Source organism: Euprymna scolopes, unplaced genomic scaffold (genome assembly GCF_053919585.1).
Source record: "Euprymna scolopes isolate OS-2025 unplaced genomic scaffold, ASM5391958v1 sca205, whole genome shotgun sequence".
Classification (NCBI taxonomy): domain Eukaryota; kingdom Metazoa; phylum Mollusca; class Cephalopoda; order Sepiida; family Sepiolidae; genus Euprymna; species Euprymna scolopes.
The window spans coordinates 28,240-52,500 of NW_027633220.1; the positions used below are offsets into that span (position 1 = coordinate 28,240).

The 24,261-nt window shown below is 30.3% G+C and overlaps 1 protein-coding gene across 1 annotated transcript in view; it reads right to left on the reverse strand.

Moving 5' to 3' along the window:
* Positions 1-3,788: 3,788 nt before the first annotated feature.
* Positions 3,789-24,261, reverse strand: part of LOC145273833 (uncharacterized) — a gene marked incomplete at its 5' end in the record, with an annotated part of 31,829 nt that continues 11,356 nt past the window's right edge. Inside the window, 6 exons of the mRNA XM_080127144.1 lie at positions 3,789-4,843; positions 7,452-7,626; positions 9,384-9,515; positions 14,731-14,877; positions 16,560-16,692; positions 20,465-20,579. Of these exons, the coding sequence (XP_079983270.1) occupies positions 4,623-4,843; positions 7,452-7,626; positions 9,384-9,515; positions 14,731-14,877; positions 16,560-16,692; positions 20,465-20,579 (923 nt within the window). The remainder of the gene's footprint in view (positions 4,844-7,451; positions 7,627-9,383; positions 9,516-14,730; positions 14,878-16,559; positions 16,693-20,464; positions 20,580-24,261) is intronic.

A 24,261-nucleotide genomic window follows, 5' to 3' on the forward strand; every position in this document is an offset into this window, starting at 1 on the left:
CCAGACTCAACATCACTTAACTTCAGTGATTTAATAAGAACCAGCATGATTATGTAGTATAGAGCCAATACTGGTTATTAAAATCAAACAAGTTTGCAGAACTGATTTGTAAATCCGCTTTCCGAGATGCACTGTTGTAAATGACTAGCTATTAATCCGTTGAGGAAAAAAAAAACCCAGGAATTTCAAAACATTAAAATTAGGATAGAAATAAAAAGAAAACAATTTCTAAAATACTGTGAAGTATCACAGTCTAAGAGGGAGCAAGAGCACCTTGTGCTAATATATTCAAGAGTAATGAAATTTAGCCGGCAGTGTAGTGTTGGTCCTGCTAGTTATGATAATAAGTTTAATAATGATGATTAAGAGAGTGTTGTAGTTTGCTTGAAGCATTGTGCACATTGTATAGATAACATTTTGGCAACTATAGCAAGTCTAAGTATAAGCACTGGCTGAACTGAAACAACTCATGAGAAAAAATGAGGCTGTAAAAAAATTAAATCAAAGTTTTGCTGATATTTCAATAATATAATCTCCTTCATCAAGTATTTCAATTTTAGAATAGCATGGCTGTCACGTAATGGTCAGCGTAGCAAAGAATATAGTTCTGCAGATGAAGCCGGAAGTAAAATTATATGAGTTCAAATATTTATTTCATTTTGTTTTTGTAAATATTAAATATTTGTATATATTAGTTTTCCTATTTTCTCTTCATTACTGCACTATCTTCATTTCAACATACTTCCAGGCAAAAGATGCTTTGAAATAGAAATTTTTGGAAAAGGATGTTAAATCCTCAAACTATGAGTAAAATGTTGACAAAAATGACGTAAATACAAAATAAAAATAAAATTATTATTTATTGTTTTCATGTCTATTTACTGCTTTCTAATTCTTCCAATTCACACAGTGTTTATACTTTTGTTTTGTTACAGCTTCCCAAAACCTATCAATAATGAATAACTTTTGATGCTAAGGTAAAAATATAATATTAATAAATATCAATAAAATTAATGAGTTTTTCTAGACAAAATTTGGGCGAAAATCTCAAAACACAATAATCTGCCAATTGTCATATTTGAACAAAGATTGTCAAAAAAAAAAAATGCATTTTGGAATTTTCTTATAATAATGAGATTGAAATAAAGGAACATATTTGAAAAGATTAAAAACAAAAATCAATCAATATAAATGGTCGATCTCCAAGCAAAACCAATTGCATATTTAGAATCAACAAATCAGCAGGTTCATGTTTTAGCCTGACCTTAAATGATTAAAATATATTTTTTTTTTACTATTTTTATAATAACAGGTTTTATAATTATTTAAAAAATAAAATGGTGAAATGAACAGATTCATATATTTCCAAAGTTTTTCATGTTCAAGATATTTGAAACTCAGGTAAATCTGTTAATATTACAATATTTTTTTAACTAAACTTGTATTTTCTGATGATATAACTGTCAAAATATTCACTGTCAAAAATAAAATCACTATTTGAGAAAAAAATGCAAAATATCTTAAGAAATGTGAATTGCATAACACAATTATATTTCAAAATCAAGAGGATCTAAAAAGTGTTTGCAGTCTTTAAATGGTGACTTGATATCAGCTTAATAAAGCTCTCTTCAAATCTGACCTATATATAAACATAACAGGATCAAATAGATTTAAGGCACCCCAGAATGAGCAATAACATTTTGTCTTAACACAAACTTTTTAATACCATCAACAAAATAAAGAAAAAAAAAACACTATATCTTTTTATATCTTTTTCTATGAATAAGTTGTTTTAACAACAAAAATCTCAGAAAAAAGAAAAAAAATATTTTAATTATTTAATAAAAAAATTATATATCATTATTCGGTTTTCTAAATTTTCAAATTAAACTTGTGAAATGTTTTCAAAGATGTGAACAATTTTTTTTATACAAATTTTTTTATGGTTGAATCATGGTTTTATTAGTTGTGATAAATTAAAGATTTTTATAATGAAAAAATTTAATATTTAAAATAGTTTTTCCAATTTGTGTCACAATTTCTGCAAAATATCTTTTCAGTTAATTTTTTTTTTATAATATTCTCACATTTTGGCCGATGTAGCCTCTAAACTTGTTCAGGTGTGATGTGTCGAACTCAGGAATATTTCTGTTGAACACAGAAATCTTGATAGAATTTAGTGGATCAAATGAAAGATTCCATCAGAAATTCCATACAAATTCCCAATTCAACAGAAATAGTTCTGAATTTGATCAGATACAACTGAATAAAGTCAGAAGTTACATTGGCTGAAATATTTAAGATGACAACAGTAGTTTGAATAATACAAATGTTTTTTTTTGCTTACACATTTTGCTTGAATAAAAAATATTTGTAAATACAGCTATATATATATATATATATATATATATATATATATATATATATATATATATATATATATATATATATATTGTATGTTCACATATGCAAGGGTGTTCATGGGATGAGTGGGTGTCCAATTCAAAGTTTTATGAAAGACTTGGTTTTGAATAGAGGCCACATAAGTTGCTGACCATTCCAAGTCCAAAATATTGGGAGGGTCATATTCAAATAGATCTTAAACTTATTGGCTATACCTGTGCCCTCCTGCTGCAAACCCTGCCCGCCCTACATTCATTCACACTGAGGGAGACCAAAGGATTGGTCAAAAACTATGTGCTTTTGAAAGAAACATTCTTGTTTTTTTTCAAAAGACTTTTTGTATTCCTACACGTCAACACTCAGGAAATAAATACAGAAATTTATATATTTTTTGTTGATTTTTTATTCATACATATTTACATATATATATATATATATTTCTCTCTCTTATTCTTTCCTTATTGATCTGATGATATAATAAAGTTATATGTAACTTTGAGTTTATATCACTATACACATAGATTCGAAAAAGTTGTCAAAAAACAAATATATAACAAATAAATGTTATCAAAGGCAAGATAAAATAATTCTCTACCTAACTGGATAATTTTTTAGTGTTTTTAATAAATGTAAAATGTTTAATCGGTTCAAAAAACATACAGTGTTTACTGATGTATTGGAAAATTAAAAATGGCACCAGACTCTCTGTTGAACACGGTAAGTTTCGGAAAATAAGTTAAAAATAAAAAAACTATACAAAATACTGTTAGAAACTCGCTCAATATATAAAACCCACCGAATATATGTCAGCCTATGTCATGGTAACCCATGACATAGGCTGACATATATTCGGTGGGTTTTTAACAGTATTTTGTATAGTTTTTTATTTTTTAATTCATTTTCCGAAACTTACAGTGTTCAACAGAGAGTCTGGTGCCATTTTTAATTTTCCAATACATCAGTAAACACTGTATGTTTTTCGAGCTGAATAAATGTTACATTAAATAAAAACACTAAAAATTATCCAGTCAAGTAGAAAAGTACCTTATTTTGCCTTTGATAATATTTATTTGTTATATATTTGTTTTTTGACAACTTTTTCGAATCTATGTGTATAGTAATACAAACTCGTAACTTTTATTTAATATATATATATATATATATTTAAAAGAGTGTAGCCATCAACAATTGTGGGTTTTTTTTTAAAGGTTTTCATCATATTTTTATTTTAAAATATTTTTATTTTTTCTCTCGTTGGAACTACACAACCATCACTTTAAATATATATATATATATATATATATATATATATATATATATATATATATATATATATATATATAGCTTATATGTTTATATGTAATTTAACTACTTGAGCAGTGATTAAATATAAATAACAAAGTTCTTATTTAGATAGCTCAATAGTGAAATACTAAAGCTATAAATATTTTCTTTCAAGATAACATTAGAAGGATAGACATACAAGTATTTACTCATTAAAGATTTTTTTTATTAATCACAATGTTGCATAAGCGTTCATCAAATTATAATTTGTACGACTTGGGCTTCATAGCAAGGTTGTGAGTAGCTACTTATGTGTCTATCCTTATTAATGTGGTATCTTCAAAAGATTATATATATATATATATATATATATATATATATATATATATATATTATTCTTTATGTAAATACAGTCATATCTTGCTATGATGTGCAGGCCGTTTTGATTTCATCAGGCAAGAAAAATTTGCTTTCTTTGATTGAGCACTATCAATGACCCTTGTTGAAATTCAATTATTCTTACTTTTTGGATATCTTTCTACCTGGAATTATATATATATATTAGACTATTAGCCAAATTTTTGTCAATAAAACTTCATTTGTTTATTTAAATTTTGTAGTTTTGTTCATAATTAAACTAAAAGTAAAAAAAATAGTAGTAGTGTTACCGCAGAATGTGTTCTTTTGGTCCATTCTGAGGGTGCCTCAAATATATTTGATCCACAAGTGTACACCAAAGTCATTTTGTTTTAGCCATTTAAAAAGCATTTAAAAATGCAAAAGTGATAATTCATTCTATCACAACAATTTGAAATTCCTTGTTTTATTTTTCACTACCCGACATCGTGGCTATTCTGGATGAGGTCAACTGCATCTAGATGGTAACCCGTTAAATGCATCAGCGTATAGTTACAGATAGTGACGGGGTCTGCGAGTCAGAACCTCTCAAAACCATTGCTTCCCAAAGACTCGGAATTGATATGACAATCCCATAATAAAATGACAGATAAAATGAGCAGACCAACAACAACGCCACCAAGTGAGGCACCAACACCGTCAATTCCTTTGTATTTATCTAGTTCGGCTTGGCGCCACAACAGGTAAGCAGAATCTTCACATTGGGATTTTGCAAATTTCTTGTTAGCAGGAGCATCCTCTGCAAAGAGAAAGACAAAGAGTTGTTAGAAGTTGCAGAAAGTTTGGCAGATGATGAGAATTATGCTGAGTTTTGGACAAATTTATTATGAATCATTAGAAAAATACTCATCCCAGGATGGCTAGAATTCACAAAACAATTTTGCACCACTTTTATGTCCGATCAAAAAGATTAAATTTATCAGATAATGTGACTAAACCATAAATGTCTAAAATTTCAAATGATGTATAAAATTTAATACAAATCTGAATTATTTAAATTTTAACATGGGAGCTTGCATCTTAAAAAACACTTTAAAATACTTAAAATTGATGTATAATACCTACTGTCAAAATTTCACAAAAATTGGAAATATTGAATTTTCATGCCATCTATTCCTCCTTTTCATAAAATTAAATTAAATATAGCCCACATTACCCACCCAGCTGTGTTCTAAAATTCATAGTAATTAGACAATTAGTTAAGGAGTGAATTCTGTATATACAAAATGTAAACATATATACAACCAAAACTTTATATATAGATTAATTCATCAATTGAACATTATTTTTGTTAGAATGTTTGAAATATTCTTGCGTTTACATTAAAGTGTAGTACATGTTCTATCCTTAATCATAGCATAACTGTCCTCAACTGGAGCAATTTTTATTTTAACCCAAATCCAAAATGCCTCTTTTCTAAGGAGCTGAATATATTTTACATTGAAAATTGAGATTGTGTGTAAACATGGCTATCGTTAATGTAGATTCAGACCCTTTCACTTAAAAATGACAGCAAGATCTGTCGAACAGATTGTTAATACAAAAATTTTTTTTACAAATATTTTACAGATGTTTAGGTACTACTAACATGATTACATTTATGACTGTCTTTCTAATTTTTCTTTTCCTAAAAGTCGATTTTTCTTCAAATTTTATAATTTTTTTATAAATATAATAAAAAGTACATTTCATTTTGTTATTATTTCCCTCAATCTTAAAACAACAACTTTTGTGTTAAAAAACAAACAAACTAATAAAGCATTTTTAGGCTTTTTTACTAATAATATAGATGTTAAATTGTTTTTTCACATAAAAATAGCATTTTCATTTTAAAAGCAAATTATAATATTCTATAAATATATAAGCAATTGTGAGTGTATATGTAATAGTGTCAAAATACATACACTTATAGCAAGTGAGCTACACAAACGTTTGTTTCTTTCTACTAAAAGAACTTGCCAGTCTAACTGCTACTCTGACGAATTCCTTTGATAGAATGAAACACACTAAGTGTATATTTCATATTACTGCAAAGCTCTAAAATATTGAGCAGTTATATATATATATATATATATATATATATATATATATATATATATATATATAGAGGAGAACAATAAGAGTGGGAAATGAAGTCACAGAACTATATATTGGTGGATATAGATTGGCTCATTTATTCAATAAGGGAATACAAACAATTAGTTGAGGGATAGAAGGGACTCTTTATGTCAAGGCATTTTGAAGCCTAATGCTTCTCATCAGAAGAGTAGAGAAGATGCTAGGTAACATAGTGGGGATGCGGCATCTAGCGTGCGATTCATTAGGAACGAAACAGATCAATTAAAATTATAGATGGTGTAGGGGGGAGTTTTATCGAATTTTAAATAAAGGAGGAGCATATTATATAGAGTGTAATGTAGAAAGGTGTATAGGGTCTTTATCATAGTCTTAAAATGTATGTAATATATTTTTTAGGGCTAAAGTAGAGGTATAGTGTGGATGGGTGGTAATTCTATTTTATCAGTGTGTAAGATGTCCATTATCTAGGGGGGGGGGGGCATTTTATTGACAGATGCAACCGAGACAACAACAGCACTATGAAGTAGTGTATAATTTTGGGAGGGGTATTATGGTGATGATTTAAGGCGAAGGGGCAAATGGGTGTACTCAAAGCAGGGTTGAACAAGAGGGATTACATGGGGCGTTCTGTTCCAGGGTTTTAATTTAGTGAGGCGAGGGATGGTTCGGAAGTGAGTTAAAGGAGCAAGTTATGGGGTGGGTCTGGGTGGGTAGTTGTAAGGCTATAATAATAGATTTCAGAATACCAATATATATTATTATTCTCAGCAACAGCAGGAAGGTAACTAAGTGGTTAATGAGAAGGACTGACAACCTGAGTACATTAAGTTCAAATCCAACAGAGAAACACTTTCACCTACGTATGAATGATGGTCAACAGGAGCAGGATTAATGTCCTTTAGAAATTAACTTTGAAACTAATCTATCTTTGACCAAGTCTTTATTTGTATTTCTCTCAAATTTATTCTCATCACTTTCTGTCATGTTTTATTTAGCAATTGACTCTACTACTGTTCTACATCTATGAACCCAAATCACTCTCATCCATTCTTTAAATATGAAAGATTAGTTTAGCAACAGGTAAACAGACATTAACTTGAGTGAAGTATTACTATCGTGAATTTAACACTGTCGTTTAAACAAAAACTTAAAGTATTAGAAATTATACTTTAAAAATGTTAAGCAACCTGAATAAGTTTAGAAAAGATAGCTTGTATGGGAGGAGGAAAAGGAGGAAGATGGTCTATTTTGATCAAAGTTTTACTTACCAACAACGGTAAGGACAAATTTAAGTGGTGGGGTGTGGTTGCAGGATATCTGTGAGACAATGTAAAATGTGCCAGGGGTGTTGAATGTATGTTGGATAGAATTCTTATGGCTGTGCGTGAGTAATGTATGACCAATCTGTTGTTCTCCTTGGAAGTTACAAGACTGGAAGTGTTCCTGCACAAGTGGAAGAAAAGGAAAATTTGTAGATAATAAAATGATGTGCATTGCAAGAACAAAAAAAAAAAAGGGATAAAAAAATATGTGCATTTTATGTTTGTGAATTTTTGAGATGAGGATTGATTATTCATATCATTTGGATTCTTTGAACTACTGTTCTCATCTTAAGTATCAATTTCACAAGATTTCGGTTGATATAACCTCCCAACTTTCTTCAGGTGATTCTTGTCAGAATTCAAAAATCTTTCTGTCAAACTTGGGAATCTGTACGGAATTTCCAAAGAAGTCTTTATTTAATCAATGAGGGTAGCATGATCACGTTCTGTTATTTTGTTGTTTTTTAGTGTCGCTCACACTGAGTATTGAACCTTCAACCTCGAGAAGAGTATGACTTTAACACTGAATTTTATCAAATATTTTATCCACTAGGTGGACAATTCTAGTATGAATTTTAGGAGTGTTACATCTATTTCGTTTTCTAGATATAAATCTCATCATTATATATGTGTTAAGATTTACAAGAGCTTGAGAAACTAGTAGATAGGTAACTTGAATGATAAAAAATTATTTCCTTTTTTTATGTTGAATCGAACATGCTAGAAAGTGCTTTGGGATTAAGGATCAGCTGAAGTCAGCCGCTGACATTGTTTCTAAAGTGAGACAGGATTAGAAAGCTGGAAAGCCTAGCACTGATGAAAATGTAGGTGTAGAGCAGGGAATTATAGCCAAATTTAAATAGAAACTGGGGGACAGAAGTCAAGGTCAAGGAGATAATCGCTGAAAAGGTAAATGGTACAATGAAAATGAGTTTAAGCAAGATTGGTGAAATTAACCCAGGCAATGCCAAATAACCTTTACAACATTTTTCATTTCATGCATTATTTAGATTTTTTTTCAGACTACTGTTCTTATCTTGCATGTTATTTTCACAACGTTTAACCTCTGACCTTCTTCCCTGGTGTCTAACTCTGTTCCGTGGGGAGGCATTGTAAATAGGAACTTCTTACCTTCTTCAGGTGTATTTTATTGAACTCAGGAATCTGTCAGTTGAACTCGGGAATCTTATTGAGGAGGATAAGTTTTGTTGAAATATGTTTAGATGTTGTCATTTCTTCTTCTTTCTTCTATATATTTCATGTCTTGTTCTCTTATTTAGGAGTCAGACATTTTCTGATATTATGCAAACTCATTTTCAAATTCTCACAGTTCAGCAGGTCAGCAGTTTCAAAATTCCATTTTTAGGATAACCTGCATTTTGTGCAGAGCTAATGCTTTCAGTTAATTCTTACCAATTATGGTATAATCACAAATCTATTTTAATACTGAATGGAAAAAAGGATTTTAAAAAGAATGCATAACATATTTTTTTAATTGAAAGCCATATTTAATTTCAGAAGAGTTTCCAATAGGTAGATAATCTGTATAAGTCTTAGAGATGAAAAAGAGTTTGGGGTGGGTAGCTGATCTGTATGTTTTGGACTTTAAAATTTTGCAGACAAAAAGCAAAGATCTTTCTCATGTGGATATGAAAAAATGTGCAGGAATTCTAAAAGATCCAATATTTTGATGGAGCAATTCTGATTTCTTATTAACATGGTTCCATTTGATTGGTCAGTTCCTATCACCAGTGTCTATAAGCTTCAAACTTTCTTTAATCATACTCTCTTTTTGTATAAAAATATTGCAACAATATTAGCATCGTTAAAAATATTTTTGAAAAGTACTCTCTAAGAATTAAGTGCATGTGAACTTACCTTATCTTGTAATAAAGTGACTTTGTCATCTCGACTATAGGAGAAATAAAGGATATCTCCAGCCACAATCGAGAAATTCTTGATGGCTGTATTATTTGCTTCCCAACCAACATCACCACCAACTTTAATGTACTAAAAAAAAAAAAAAAACATTATATATATATATATATATATATATATATATATATATATATATATATATATATATATATATATATATATATATATAGATGATGAGCAGAAGTACTTGACTTTGCCTGGGAGTATCTAGGGTGATAAAATCCCAATAAACAACAAAATTTGAAATAATTTATTCAGATTGTTCAGAAATAAAAATGTACAAATACCATTTGAAAATATTAGAACACCAAAAAAATGCTTTGAAATATTTTATTAAATTATTCATACCATTTTTTCTGACACTTTCAGTGCAATACACCATTTTTAAAAAAGACTTAATTTTTTTGTTTTTCTCTCTTGTCTCTTCATTTTTATTGTGGTCAGCCTCTGCTGGAGAGAAAAGGATGCAGTTGCGATTGTTTTTGGAGTGTGACTAAACTCCAAACTATATACACACATGTCCACTTAAGTGGACATGTGTGTATATAGTTTGGAGTTTAGTCACACTCCAAAAACATTTTGTAAGGTTTATTTAAAAATATCAGAAAACCAAAATAGATTATGAAATATTTCATTAAATGATTAAATTAAATGATTAAAATAATTTGTTTTAAATTTTTTCTGAGACTTTTAGTGTAATGCACCTTTTTCTGTTTTCTATGAAAGAAAAGCTATAAAAATGGAAATTTTATCTAATTTTATGGAAAAAATACAATTTTCACATATTTTAGAATTTTGCTAATCTATAAATATAAAAGCGAAAATGTATGTATGTTTGTATGTGTGTTCGCTTTTTCTGTGTGTCTACAAAAGGCTTTTTTCAGAGAAGCAGTCGGTCGCTTCACAACTTTTAAAAACTGCTTATATCACATATAAATCGTAATATCTCACAGTTAACAACGAAGCTTGCCTGTCAATTTAATTTGCTCGATTTCGGGAAGATAAATATTCAACATTTGTCGCTCGCCACATGTTGGTTAGTTTTTTTCCTATAACATCTTGGGGGGGGAAAAAAAGCGTTCAGCAGTAAATGAAGGTACTATCCCACAGTCAAACTTGACCTCATTAACTCATTTAAACGGGCACCTGCCGAATCCAAGTAATTAAATAAATTCAAACGTGTTTCCGTTAGCATCTCGCGGTGGGGCAATGGTTAACGTCACACTTTTTTTTTTCATACTTTAATTTACAACTTTGCCTCAACGGTTCAGGTTCGATCCTCATACTTACTTTTTTTTTTTAACTCCCCCCCCCATACACACCCCCAAACACCCGGGCAACGCCGGGTACCCCTCGCTAGTTAACAAATAAAGTTCATTTGAGATCTCAAATAAAAAATGTCATAGCAACCAAAGATGATTTTCAGTAAAAAGTTTCGGTTTTGTATATGCTCTAACTAAAAAATAAACTTTTCCATAAAATATAATCGAAAAAATAAGTTTAAAATCATTCAAAATCCAGCTGATTCCAAATATGCTATTTTCATAAGATCTTGTGTTTTATTAATTAAATTAGATTTATTTTCATATTATGGCTCTAACCAAAAAAATAACAGTTTAAATAAAAAAAAAACATACATGTAGTTAGCACAATCGTTTGAAGATAAAGAAAATGAAGATAATGGCAATGTACACTTCATAACTTGTGGAAGATTGTCCACATCAAAGTGTCTAAGGCACTTTATGTATTTCAATCATATCCAACGATCTTAACAAAAATTGATGAGATTGAATAGCTTGATAGATGAATCTAGAAAATCAAACAAATTTTTTTATAGATGTTCACGCCACCAAAAATGTTTTTAAGAGTAAAAAAAGGAGGATAAATTATAACATAAAAAGAATAAATATTAATTTATTTTTATTTCGGACTATTATTCTCATCTTTATTGGTTGTTGTTTTTCACGACGTTTCGGCCAACTATTACTCTGGCCTTCGCCAGGTGGTAACCACGACGGATAGGAACTTCGAATCTCCTAACTGCATTCTCAGCAATCACTGCCATCTGTAGTTGTTGTTGTCGTCTTACCACGTTTTGGCCAAGTAAATCTCTGGCTGGCTTTGGTTACCACCTGACGAAGGCCAGAGGAATAGTTTGCCGAAACGTCGTGAAAAACAACAACCAATAAAGATGAAAAACAACAACTAATAAAGATGAGAATAATAGTCCGAAATAAAAATAAATTAATATATATAATACTCATCTCAAAATAAATTCCAATTAAGGAATAATATATATACCAATCAATACGGACCCGACTATGGAAGATCAGATAATAAATAAATGTGGATTTATAAGATCAAAGAATCCAACCTTGATCGCCCTTTGGGGCCCATGGCACAATTGATAGAGACGTTGAATCTCTACGGTTCCAGGTGGATATTGTCTGAAGATAGCGGTTTCAATCCTTCCCAAAGCCAGCCAGAGATTTACTTGGCCAAAACGTGGTAAGACGACAACGACTACAGATGGCAGTGATTGCTGAGAATGCAGTTAGGAGATTCGAGGTTCCTATCTGTTGCGGTTATCACCTGATGAAGGCCAGAGGAATAGTTGGCCGAAACATTGTGAAAAACAACAACCAATAAAGATGAAAACAACAACTAATAAAGATGAGAATAATAGTCCGAAATAAAAATAAAATAATATATATAATGCTCATCTCAAAATGAATTCCAATTAAGGAATAATATATATAAAAAGAATAAGTATGAAAGAAATCCATGGCAAACAGCATTGGCTCAAGAAGTGTTGTAAGGTGCAGGGAGGGGGGCATGTGGTGACACATTTTAACAATGACGAATGTGTTTAGATAGTTTGTATTGGGATTATTATCCTCATTTTTTTGTATAATATTTCAAATTTTTTGAACATGTAAATCTGTATGTCAAGTTCAGAAAATTATACAGAATTTGGAACTGAAACCATTGTTTAATTGTGATCATTTTTGTAAATTATAGAGAAAATTATACAGAATTTGGAACTGGACCCATTGTTTAATTGTGATCATTTTTGAAAATTATACAGAAAATTATACAGAATTTGGAACTGGACCCATAGTTTAATTGTGATCTTTTTGAAAATTATACAGAATCTTATATAGAATTTGGAACTGAACCCATTGTTTAATTGTGATCATTTTTGAAAATTATAGAGATAATTATAAAGAATTTGGAACTGAACCCATTGTTTAATTGTGATCATTTTTGAAAATTATACAGAAAATTATACAGAATTTGGAACTGGACCCATAGTTTAATTGTGATCTTTTTGAAAATTATACAGAATCTTATATAGAATTTGGAACTGAACCCATTGTTTAATTGTGATCATTTTGAAAAATTATACAGAAAATTATAAAGAATTTGAAACCGAACCCATTGTTTAATTGTGATCATTTTTGAAAATTATACAGAAAATTATACAGAATTTGGAACTGAATCCATTGTTTAATTGTGATCATTTTTGAATAGATGAACTGAACATGATTGGAGGTTACATTGACTAAAATGTTGTGAAATAAAAATACAATTAGGTTGGGAATAGTAGTCCAAATTATCCAAATACTAATTATGAATCATCTTGAAAATTCTGAAACATTTTAAGATAAAATTGGATAAATTCAGAAATAATTTTATTAAAAAGAAATTTTTATTTTATGATATTATTAACATTCCAATTGTTAGGACTTCCTAAAAAAAGGAGGAAATGATATAAAACAAACAAAAAAAAGAAATGTTTATCAGCAGAACAAAGGGCCATGGAGGGGAAGTTATTCACCAATGCACACAAGGAAAGCTGAAATAGGATTGTTAATCCAGATGTGGCAGTGACTGGGATATAAGTTAATATATTTTAGAAGTAGTTTTTGGAGTGGCAATGAGTTTTATGTCAGTTTATAACAGTTAGGGGCAATTTATCGACAGTCTTGAGTTTGCGGCAGTTTAAGACAGTCTTGAGTTGGACACAGTTGAACGCAGGTTGTTGCTCAGAACAGATCGAGATGAACTGATGTCAACTGACAAACACAACCTCGACAGATTTGGATGAGGACCTTACTGCTTAGAAGATTGTTTCTCATAATGGTGTCACACACACACCCAGAGCCCAACCAATATATACAGAATGTGTCAGAGTTTGTGTTTTTTGTTTCTAAAGTAATTTTATTTTTATACTTGTGAGCCAGTACTTTTCATCAACAATCACATGTGAGAGATGACAACACGACAAGAACAAGAAGACGATGGAAACTGCATTGGTGTCAACAGTAGTTGAGCAAGAGGGAATGTAAGCAATCCTACAATTTAATCATTTGCTTTTAAGTTTCCTTGGCCGGACAAATTTTATGCGATCCAAAAGATCCATGCTTCTGCAGTTTATTCAGAATGAACACTCCACATGAACATTCCAGCATAATGTGTCCTTAGGACAACCTCTATGCTAGGCAAATGTAGTGTTTCTGTAAATCTTCTGACTTAATATGTCAAATTTGTTTGAATTTCAAATGCAACACATTAGGGTGGATGATTTGCTGAATCACATTTCCAACTTAATGTGTTTGGCAAGAATTTTTTTATAAACATCAGATGAAACATTAAACAGAATTTGATTTGTATTTTGTTATCATTAAAAAAATTTGTGCCAAAAACAAACAATTATCCAATGGGTTCAACTGAGAATTCAAAAGGAAGATATTCAACAAACAAATAAGTTACATTGTCAACAGTGCATGCGTGTCATCTTTATCTTCAAACATTTATGACAGAGTTTTAACATGAAAGAAAACTATACAATTTTCTTCTTTTTTCATTTTGATTATTAAATAGTAATCGTTACTATTAATGACATAGATTATTTTATTAAAGGAAATTAATCCAAAATAATATATTTTCTTTGCTTTAATAATTTATGATGTAAAAATGTAAAAAGTGTTAAGCAAATTCATTTTATTGTAACTAATCATTAAGTAAAATAATCTGCAGCCATTTTGATTCTAGGCAGGAAGTAATAAACCAGAGTGGATGTGAATAAGGACTAAATATTTGTCTTCTGCATTTTACTTGCTTCTGCTTTGGTTATGTACTTGGTTCTTGTCTAGAATCAAAATGGCTACCACTGCTAATTGGCTAATTAGGTACAATAAAATCAACTGGCATAAAACTTCTTTGAAATATTAATGCATGATTGTAGTAAAAGAGTAGATATTTAAATGGAACAAAGAAATACCTCTGGTTTACTGCAAACAGTTCTTCTTAATTTTGGAATGTCACCTGTGATGCCACTGTCTTTGAAAAGTGTTGTCTTGATTTTTATCTTCAAGGTCCCCCTTGTAAGATAATCTAACATTTCAGGTGGATGAGTCGGCACAAATCCCTAAACAAATAATCACAATAAACAATAAAACAGAACAAAAATGAAAAATTCACAAAAAGTTGATGTTATTTAAAACAAGAAGAAATAAGCATTAAGACTTTAATGAATAAAAATTTCATTTTTTCCATACATATTTGGTGTCTGTATTAAAATAAAAAATATTACAGAAATATTTTTTGATGTTTTAACAATTACTGACAAGTAATCTATATATATCTATGAAACTCAATATCTGTGTGTATGTGTTATGTTTGTATGTTCCTTACAGAAAAACAGGTTAGAGAATCTATATAAAATCTAAAAGTGTATTCTTATGTAAAATTTACTGAGGAGACAATGGAAGTGTTTCTGAATCTGTAAATGCACCCCTAAAGGGTATAAACTCTTAAAATTTCAAATATATCCTATTTTTATGAAATTCAAATCATATGTATAAAATAATCCGAGCAAAACAATGGAAGTGGTTCTAGATCTATATGTTATTCTTTATGTTCAAAGCTATGTGACACTCCACTTTTAAGTGACTATTTTATTTTTTATGTTCAAAGCTATGTGACACCCCACCTTTAAGTGACTATGTTATTTTTTATGTTCAAAGCTATGTGACACCCCACTTTTAAGTGACTATGTTATTCTTTATGTTCAAAGCTCTGTGACACCCCACTTTTAAGTGACTATGTTATTTTTTATGTGCAAAGCTATGTGACACCCCACCTTTAAGTGACTATGTTATTTTTTATGTTCAAAGCTCTGTGACACCCCACTTTTAAGTAACTATGTTATTTTTTATGTTCAAAGCTATGTGACACCCCACTTTTAAGTAACTATGTTATTTTTTATGTTCAAAGCTATGTGACACCCCACCTTTAAGTGACTATGTTATTTTTTATGTGCAAAGCTATGTGACACCCCACCTTGAAGTGACTCACTGTGGCAGAACCCCATTAAAATTTCAAACACATATATCCAACTTTAACGAATGTATACAAATCAATTCAGAAAGTTTTTTTAATATTTCAGCTTCTTCTGACCATATTAGGACGTGAAACAGAAGAAGTTGTATGTATGTCAGTGGCATTCACCGTTACGGTGGAGTGAACCGGCTTCATCCAAAGGAAGAAGTATCAAGAGAATATTTAACTTCACACGTGGTCCCCAGTTGCATGTATATCCTAATCAGGCAAGATGATGATGATGGTAGGTGTTTGTAGTTCTTACAAGGAGGTGCCAAGCTCCTCCTACATACAGCACCTGGTATTCCCAAATAGTTAACCATCGGGTACAGGAGTTAGTAAAAACAAAGAAAGTATTATGACGTTATAGTAAAAAAGTACATAGGAGTGATTTTCATTCAATCCCGAGCAACGTTGGGTCCTAATGGTGGTGCAAAATAAAAAAAAAAGCCCCCCCCCCCATATTTATAGCAGTCAAATTAGTAAATGACAAATCAAGAACAGAAATAAAAAATCAAATCTTTAGTTGCTCCTGAGAATCTCTATTTATATATAAAGTTAGATATGTGCATATTTTTATATATTTGTATGCACAGGATTCGCTCCTAAACTAATTGATGATAACAAATTTTGAAACTCAGCTGATAAGCATAAGGATAGGTAATATGGGCTATGTTTAGTTATATTTTTATGCAAAGGGGATAAAATAATAATTTGAGTAAACTTTACCTTAATGTGGAATGTGCCATCTTCATGTCTTGCCGAATGAGCGGTACCCCCAACGGTGAGGAGACTCTGACCATCATTCAGGATAAACACATCCAAAACTTTTTCCATTGGAGACAACCCTTGCAAGCTAATACTAAAAAGAGGAAATAAAAAAAAATGTCAACATGAAATAATTTAAATAAATTTAAATATTTGCTGATTTTACAGCATATTAACACTTTTAGATTATCTAATGCTGGAACATTAAACTTATTAAAATGATTCATTTGAGATAAATTGTTGTTGGATAATTGTAACGGATTTGATATGAACAACTACTTTCTCACAATCCCCCGTGACAACGTCTGCATATGCTAGTTTAAGCATTGTTATGAGTTGTGTCTGTGGTGGAAAAGGAACAGTGCCTAACTGAAACCAACAGTTGTAGACAGACATGGAAGTAAGCTGCATTCACTTATGGAAATGATTCATTCTGCAGAGCAATCAATGAGATTTGTGGCTTAATATAAGCAGGTTTGGCGCTTATTCAGAATAAGGACCCTGCTATTGCCACATGTTTACAGAAAACGTTGGAAGGTTCCGAAAAAAAGTTTTGTGATTTTTTTTTTTTTATGCAAACACTGGCCAATTTTTTCAATGAAAAATATATTATTTCTGTCAGTATGAAGATAATTCTATAAAAAAAATTAATTGAAAATATTTTTTGATAAAAATTATATTATTTCTGTTATTGCTAAAATAATTCAATAAAAAATTAATTGAAAAATAAAAACAGTATTCTTTTTGTTGTTAAAAAGAAAATATATGAAAGTTCAAGAAAATAAAAATTCAATTGATTAAAATTGACTAATCATTTCCATTGATTGTTGCAATTTTTTGGCACTTGCTGGCATTTTCCATAAACTGTCTGGACAATTGCAACAATAACATGGTCCTTATACTGCATAAGTACTGTAGGTTCATATCTTGTCTATTTAGTCAGTTCTGTTGAGAGTGAGAAAATGTTGTATGAAGAAAAGGGTTGCCGCATATCTGTCTTTGCATAATGAAGAAAAATGTAATCTGATTAAAATGATAAAATTCTTCTACAATTTAAATCATTTTTATTAAACTTCAGCAAAAATAGTTGGATAGTTAAATACAAAAATATGATGACTCAGCAGATATGCATGTACTTTGTTTGTTTAACCTAAGTCAGGCTAAAAATAAGAAAGAAATGTGCTTTGGTACACTGACAATTAAAAACTCACTATTTTAAGAGTGGGAAGAGGTTTGCCTCCCAGGCAAAAAATATTCTTACCACTCAGAGTGAAAACAAACTAGTTCAAAAGAAATTCAATTGTAATCATATAACTGCAGTATGTTTATTCATACAAACATTATTGGCTACCTATGTGCATACAAGTTTCAGTTGTAATTTCTTCAGGGGACAAGCATCCTTGCAACACAACATGTATACACATATGTAGCCAATAATGTTTTGTATAAATAAATGTACTATAATTATGCTCTGCTTGTCATTGAGCACTTTTTGATAAACACTGGAGTTTGAGTGGATTTACATTTAAAAAATTGCTGCAATACAATCATCATATAACAGTGATTTTATTACTCCTGATGAAAATGATCACTCATGACAGTCAAAGCGCTGTTGACTTGTACCCTGTATCAATGGTGGAAAGAGGATAGTGTCTATCCTAAACATGTGGTTGTAGATAGACATGCAGAATAATAAAGTCAGATGCATTCACTTGTTTTGCTGAACATTTAATGTCATTTTATTTTCAGTATAAATGTAGTTTATCAATTCGTCTGAGCTGTCACTCAGTTCTAGAGTGTTCTTTGTGCATGCTCTCTCTCCGTTGCTATAACCAGTATTTGATGAAGGCAGTCTGTTTGTCCAGTGAATTAAAAGCTAGTCAGTCATTACCTTTCTGTACATACTATTGTTTCATGAGAGTCAGTACTCTTTTCTTTTTCTTTTTTACAAGGGAGTCCCCACTTATTAAGGCCTAAAGCCTACTCAAGGATAAAGGTTAATGAATGTAAGGTGGTAATGCAGTAATTGTCAATGGTGTAGATTGGGTAGAATTTGGATTATTTAAGGGGTCCACCTAACAAGAACTTGTTTACATTGGACTAAGCAGGTTTTATTTCTCTGATTCAGTTTTATTTACTATGCAATACACAGATAGGAATAACTTTAGGCTAAATTCAGATGGAGCTCATTGCCATCATTCTGCAAATGAAGGAGAGATTACTTTTAAAATGTAATGAAAATCTGTGCGCATGACTAAAGACACTAAATGCAATGTGTGAGAAATTCAGAGAAAACTTTCAACAGTACTCATATTGTTGTTTAATCTTTTAATTTCTAATGGAATTTTCCACTTTTCTGCTTAATCTAGCCTTATGTAAAAAATACTGGTTTTAACATTATTTTGACAAACATTCACTCTTGCTACAATCACTCTCCACGAGCTTGGCCTTCGGGACAAGATCAAAGTGTAGTATCTGTTCTTCAGATGCTGCACTTCTATTTCTTGTTCTCTTTCGGTGGAGGAGAAATCCTTCACGACTGAGACAATTTTTATTTTTGTACCTTTTCTCCACGTTAAAAAACGACCCTGGTGTCTAACTCTGTCCCGTGGGGAGGCATAGTAAATAGGTACAATCACTCTCCACGTTAAAAAATGACCCTGGTGTCTAACTCTGTCCCGTGGGGAGGCATTGTAAATAGCTACAATGTGAGATGTGCTGCACTAGACAACAATATCCACATCAAAAATTAAGACAGAGGTTCTCTAATTTCTCTCATGGTTTCTTGTTAGTTCAAATTGAAGTTCTCAGTTCCCCTGAAGTTCCTCTCCCTTCCAGGAGCTAACACTTAATATCTATATGAGATATTTAAATATTCTAGTAAATTCTAGTAAAGTTTAGAACATAATTTTCCTCTCCCCAATTAACCATTTAAATAAGTTATAGTATACTTGTATCTTTCTTGTGGTCTCTTGGTCTTACTGGATTCCAGGACAAGAATTTATCTAGTCTGGTGGAGTATCCAGCTTCATGTTGTTATTCGAAATAACATCACTTGAAGAAAGTGCACCATTCTTCATAGAAGCCAATGTTGGTTAGTCATACTGAGGTGATCTTATTCGGGTCGCAAATACGAAATGCAATTTCAAATATTTTGTCATGGTTTACGTGTAGGGAAAATTATCCTCATGCCAGGTGGTCCTGACAAACCCTTCGACAGAGAAAACTTAAACACTCGAGGATAGTATGAGAGCACAAGTGTCGATTGAAGAGAGCAATCACAGGGAAATATGGCCAAAAGAGGAATATGTCAGATTTATTGAGAGTTTTGAACGTTGTATCCAGATGTGCTTATCATTGAATGACATTAAAGCAAAGACTGTCGGACATTCATTGTTTAGTTGTCTCCCTTGTTCTCAAATAAAAAAGTTTTCTGTTCTTAGAGCGATCTCTTTTGTTTGTTGTTGCAGTACATTTAAATCGTTAACTGGAAAACCAAGACGGAGGTTTAGTTAGACAAGATGTTTGTGAAGGAAGTTATTAAGGAGTAAATCAACATTCATAATTGAAACTTGATGGACAAGCCAAGCATAGACTGAAGTTTATCTGTACCAAATATGGTTGGATTGCAGAAAGTATAATCAATTTTATTAAAGATTTCATGGGTGTTATTTTGGGGGAGGAAAGTAGGTCACTTTATGATTTCATATAAAAGGGAAAAAGCCTGATGCTACCAATATCCAGAGATCAGTTGGATTAAAGCAAAACGCTGTAGAGTGTATCAAACATGGTGACATGTACCATCAAGATCCTGAAATGAAAAAGAGTTAAAATATCAAATTTATATCCATTTTATTATATCTCACCTGTAATAAAATACGTTGGCACGATTAAGAACAAAAGCAGCCAATCCTGAAGGACTGAGATCGTTGAATTGTCGATAACTCTCTATTACTGTGTGTTGCAGGGTAGTTACTGGACCTAAACAATCAAATAAGAAAAACAAAAAAATTAATTTTAAACTTTTTTATATAATCTTTATGTATTTGAAATTAGGTATTGTATGTACATATTTGCATGTACAGGATTCGCTCCTAAACTAATTAACCAATTATAATAGATTATAATGCACAGCTGAAAATTCAGATAACTGATTTTTGTGAAATTTTAACAATAAGTATTAGACATCATTTAATAAATATAAAAATATGGATAAAATATTATGTGTGTGTAAAAAAATATTAATAAAATATTATGTGTGGTTTTACTAATGATAACTAGTTTTATATATACAACATGTTGGGTCCCGATTTCGAATCTCGCTAGATACAGCCACTCTGATGAGTCGTAGACGATGAAACACGTGTCAGTGGATTATTACATTTTAAAAATAATATATATATATAATATATATATATATAATATATATATATATAATATATATATAATATATCTATATATATAAAAATGTAACTCTTGGTTCGTTCGCAATTAATAGTCTAAAAAACCACTGGATGTATGACTTCCACGTTTTGGTATAATATGTTTACTATATCCAAGTGTGTTTTTATATATTTCTTTTTAATTATAACATTATACTTAATTTTTCTATGATAAATAGGTGGTTTTCTTTGTACATATAGGCCATTTTTTTTTATTTAGGGACAATTATTTATTACCACTTCCTGTCACGTGACCAGTGGTTCCAATTTAGCGGTTTTCCTGCTAGATCTGGAGATTTCGTTTGCAATCTAGTGGGGAATTCTAGAAAATCTGGAGGTATTTCATACCCACACATCCGCAATTTTAGATTAAAAAATAAAGAAAAGCGCTTGAAAATACTTTAAAACATAAAATAAACTCATTCATGTAAGTAAAAAAAAAGTAGCATTTATTACCTTTGGTAACAATTATTTATTCATTATATGTTTTGTTTTTCATCTTTTTTTCAGCTAACCATTCTTAAATCTCGCTATAAAATCGATTTTTCCAAGTACATTTAAGGTGGGGGGGGGGGAGCATTCCAACCTCCGAAGTTTAGTTTAAAATACGATAGAAACAACAGCAAAAAAAAAAAAAAAAAACTTATGCCAATACAGTAGAATTTAATTATCTACCAACCTAAATACTTTTAACATGCTAAAACAAAGTTTTTTTGTTTTTTTATTTTTCTAATTTCAAAATATGTTGCACCATTATTGTGATGTTTAATTTGCAGTATATTTCAATTTAACTTTTATTATAAAAAGTTTGAGTTTATGATTTGTTTCCTGCAAAAAAGAAAAAAATACCCTCTCTGCAAAAACAGGTAAAACTAACTGATAAAATATGTAAGCCTTCTGGGGAGCTAACCGCTTCAATATAATTCCAGAAACATATAGTGAGAAAACACGGAATACTATATTTATAATTTTTTTATGCTAGGAAGTTAAAATATGGAGTTGGGGGGGGGATTAGCGATTTTTGAAAATTTCAGATGATAAAAGTTAAAAATCTAGCGATTTTCTGGACATTTCTTTCTCCTGATCTTGCGGGTTTTTTTAAATCTCAGTTGCCAAAACTGCATCACTAAAAAACCACTACAGGCTTAATGTAAACAGAATGTGTTTACAATATCGGTATTTCTGACACACCTACCAATCTACCCATGTTAAGGACGACTTTCGGAATAGACACTCCTAACCTTGCCAGAATACCCGAAAAGCTATAAAAGTTGACGTGTCAAATGTGAACGATGAGTTGGACGTAATGTAAAAATGTACCGAATTTAAGAGGGAACAAAATTCAAATTTCCGTTCCCTTTTTACAACAACCGTAAAGCAGAGCATTCTTTGCAAATTTTACCTAACTTACTGTATTAATGCTATTTTTTAAGCAAAAAAAAAAAAAAAAAATATTTAGGTTTGGCTATAAATTCCTAAATTCATTTCATCCTAAATAATTTAGGTGACTGAAATAGGAATCTAATTGAATCTTTAATTTCCTGAATAGTATGCGAGAATTCATTTTTCTTCGAGTTATATTGAATTCATTAATATGGACTTTAGGGGCTTTTTTCGTAATGTTACTGCAAAAATTATTTTTTATTGTTACAAATTACGATACTTTATTTATATAAAAAAAGCAAAACTAAATTCTTGCATTTTTTATTTACTACTGAAAACCATAACTTTAGTAAAGGTATTTTTTGTTTAAACAAAATAAAACATTTTCACAAAGAGTTAAGTAAAAATAATTAGTTCATTATATTCCGCGATCATTATTTGATAAATACTGCAATTTTCATTAAAATTGGTTAATTTCCTGATTTTTGGTGAATTTTAAGTAAAGGGAGGGGTCAAAATGTTTATACACTTTGAGCGTCGGCATTCATTTTATCTGTACCTACCATTTTTCGATGAATATTTGATATGAAATATGAAAGCGACTATGTGTGGTTAATTGAAATTAAATTTCAATCACATGGTTACATTATCAATAAACATGTGATTAAACCCATTGAAAATTTACCGATATTGTAAACACATTCTGTTTACATTAAGCCTGTAGTGTTTTTTTAGTGATGCAGTTTTGGCAACTGAGATTTAAAAAAAACCCGCAAGATCAGGAGAAAGAAATGTCCAGAAAATCGCTAGATTTTTAACTTTTATCATCTGAAATTTTCAAAAATCGCTAATTCCCTCCCAAACTCCATATTTTAACTTCCTAGCATAAAAAATTATAAATATAGTATTCCGTGTTTTCTCACTATATGTTTCTGGAATTATATTGAAGCGGTTAGCTCCCCAGAAGGCTTACATATTTTATCTGTTAGTTTTACCTGTTTTTTCAGAGAGGGTATTTTTTTTTTTTGCAGGAAACAAATCATAAACTCAAACTTTTTATAATAAAAGTTAAATTGAAATATACTGCAAATTAAACATCACAATAATGGTGTAACATATTTTGAAATTAGAAAAATTAAAAAACAAAAAAACTTTGTTTTAGCATGTTAAAAGTATTTAGGTTGGTAGATAATTAAATTCTACTGTATTGGTATAAGTTTTTTTTTTTTTTTTTGCTGTTGTTTCTATCGTATTTTAAACTAAACTTCGGAGGTTGGAATGCCCCCCCCCACCTAAAATGTACTTGGAAAAATCGATTTTATAGCGAGATTTAAGAATGGTTAGCTGAAAAAAAGGTGAAAAACAAAACATATAATGAATAAATACTTGTTACCAAAGGCAATAAATGCTACTTTTTTTTACTTACATGAATGAGTTTATTTTATGTTTTAAAGTATTTTCAAGCGCTTTTCTTTATTTTTTAATCTAAAATTGCGGGTGTGTGGGTGCGAAATACCTCCAGATTTTCTAGAATTCCCCACTAGATTGCAAACGAAATCTCCAGATCTAGCAGGAAAACCGCTAAATTGGAACCACTGGTCACGTGACAGAAAGTGGTAATAAATAATTATCCCTAAATAAAAAAATAGGCTATATGTACAAAGAAAACCACCTATTTATCATAGAAAAATTAAGTATAATGTTATAATTAAAAAGAAATATATAAAAACACACAAGGATATAGTAAACATATTATACCAAAACGTGGAAGTCATACGTCCAGTGGTTTTTTAGACTATTAATTGCGAACGAACCATGAGTTACATTTTTATATATAT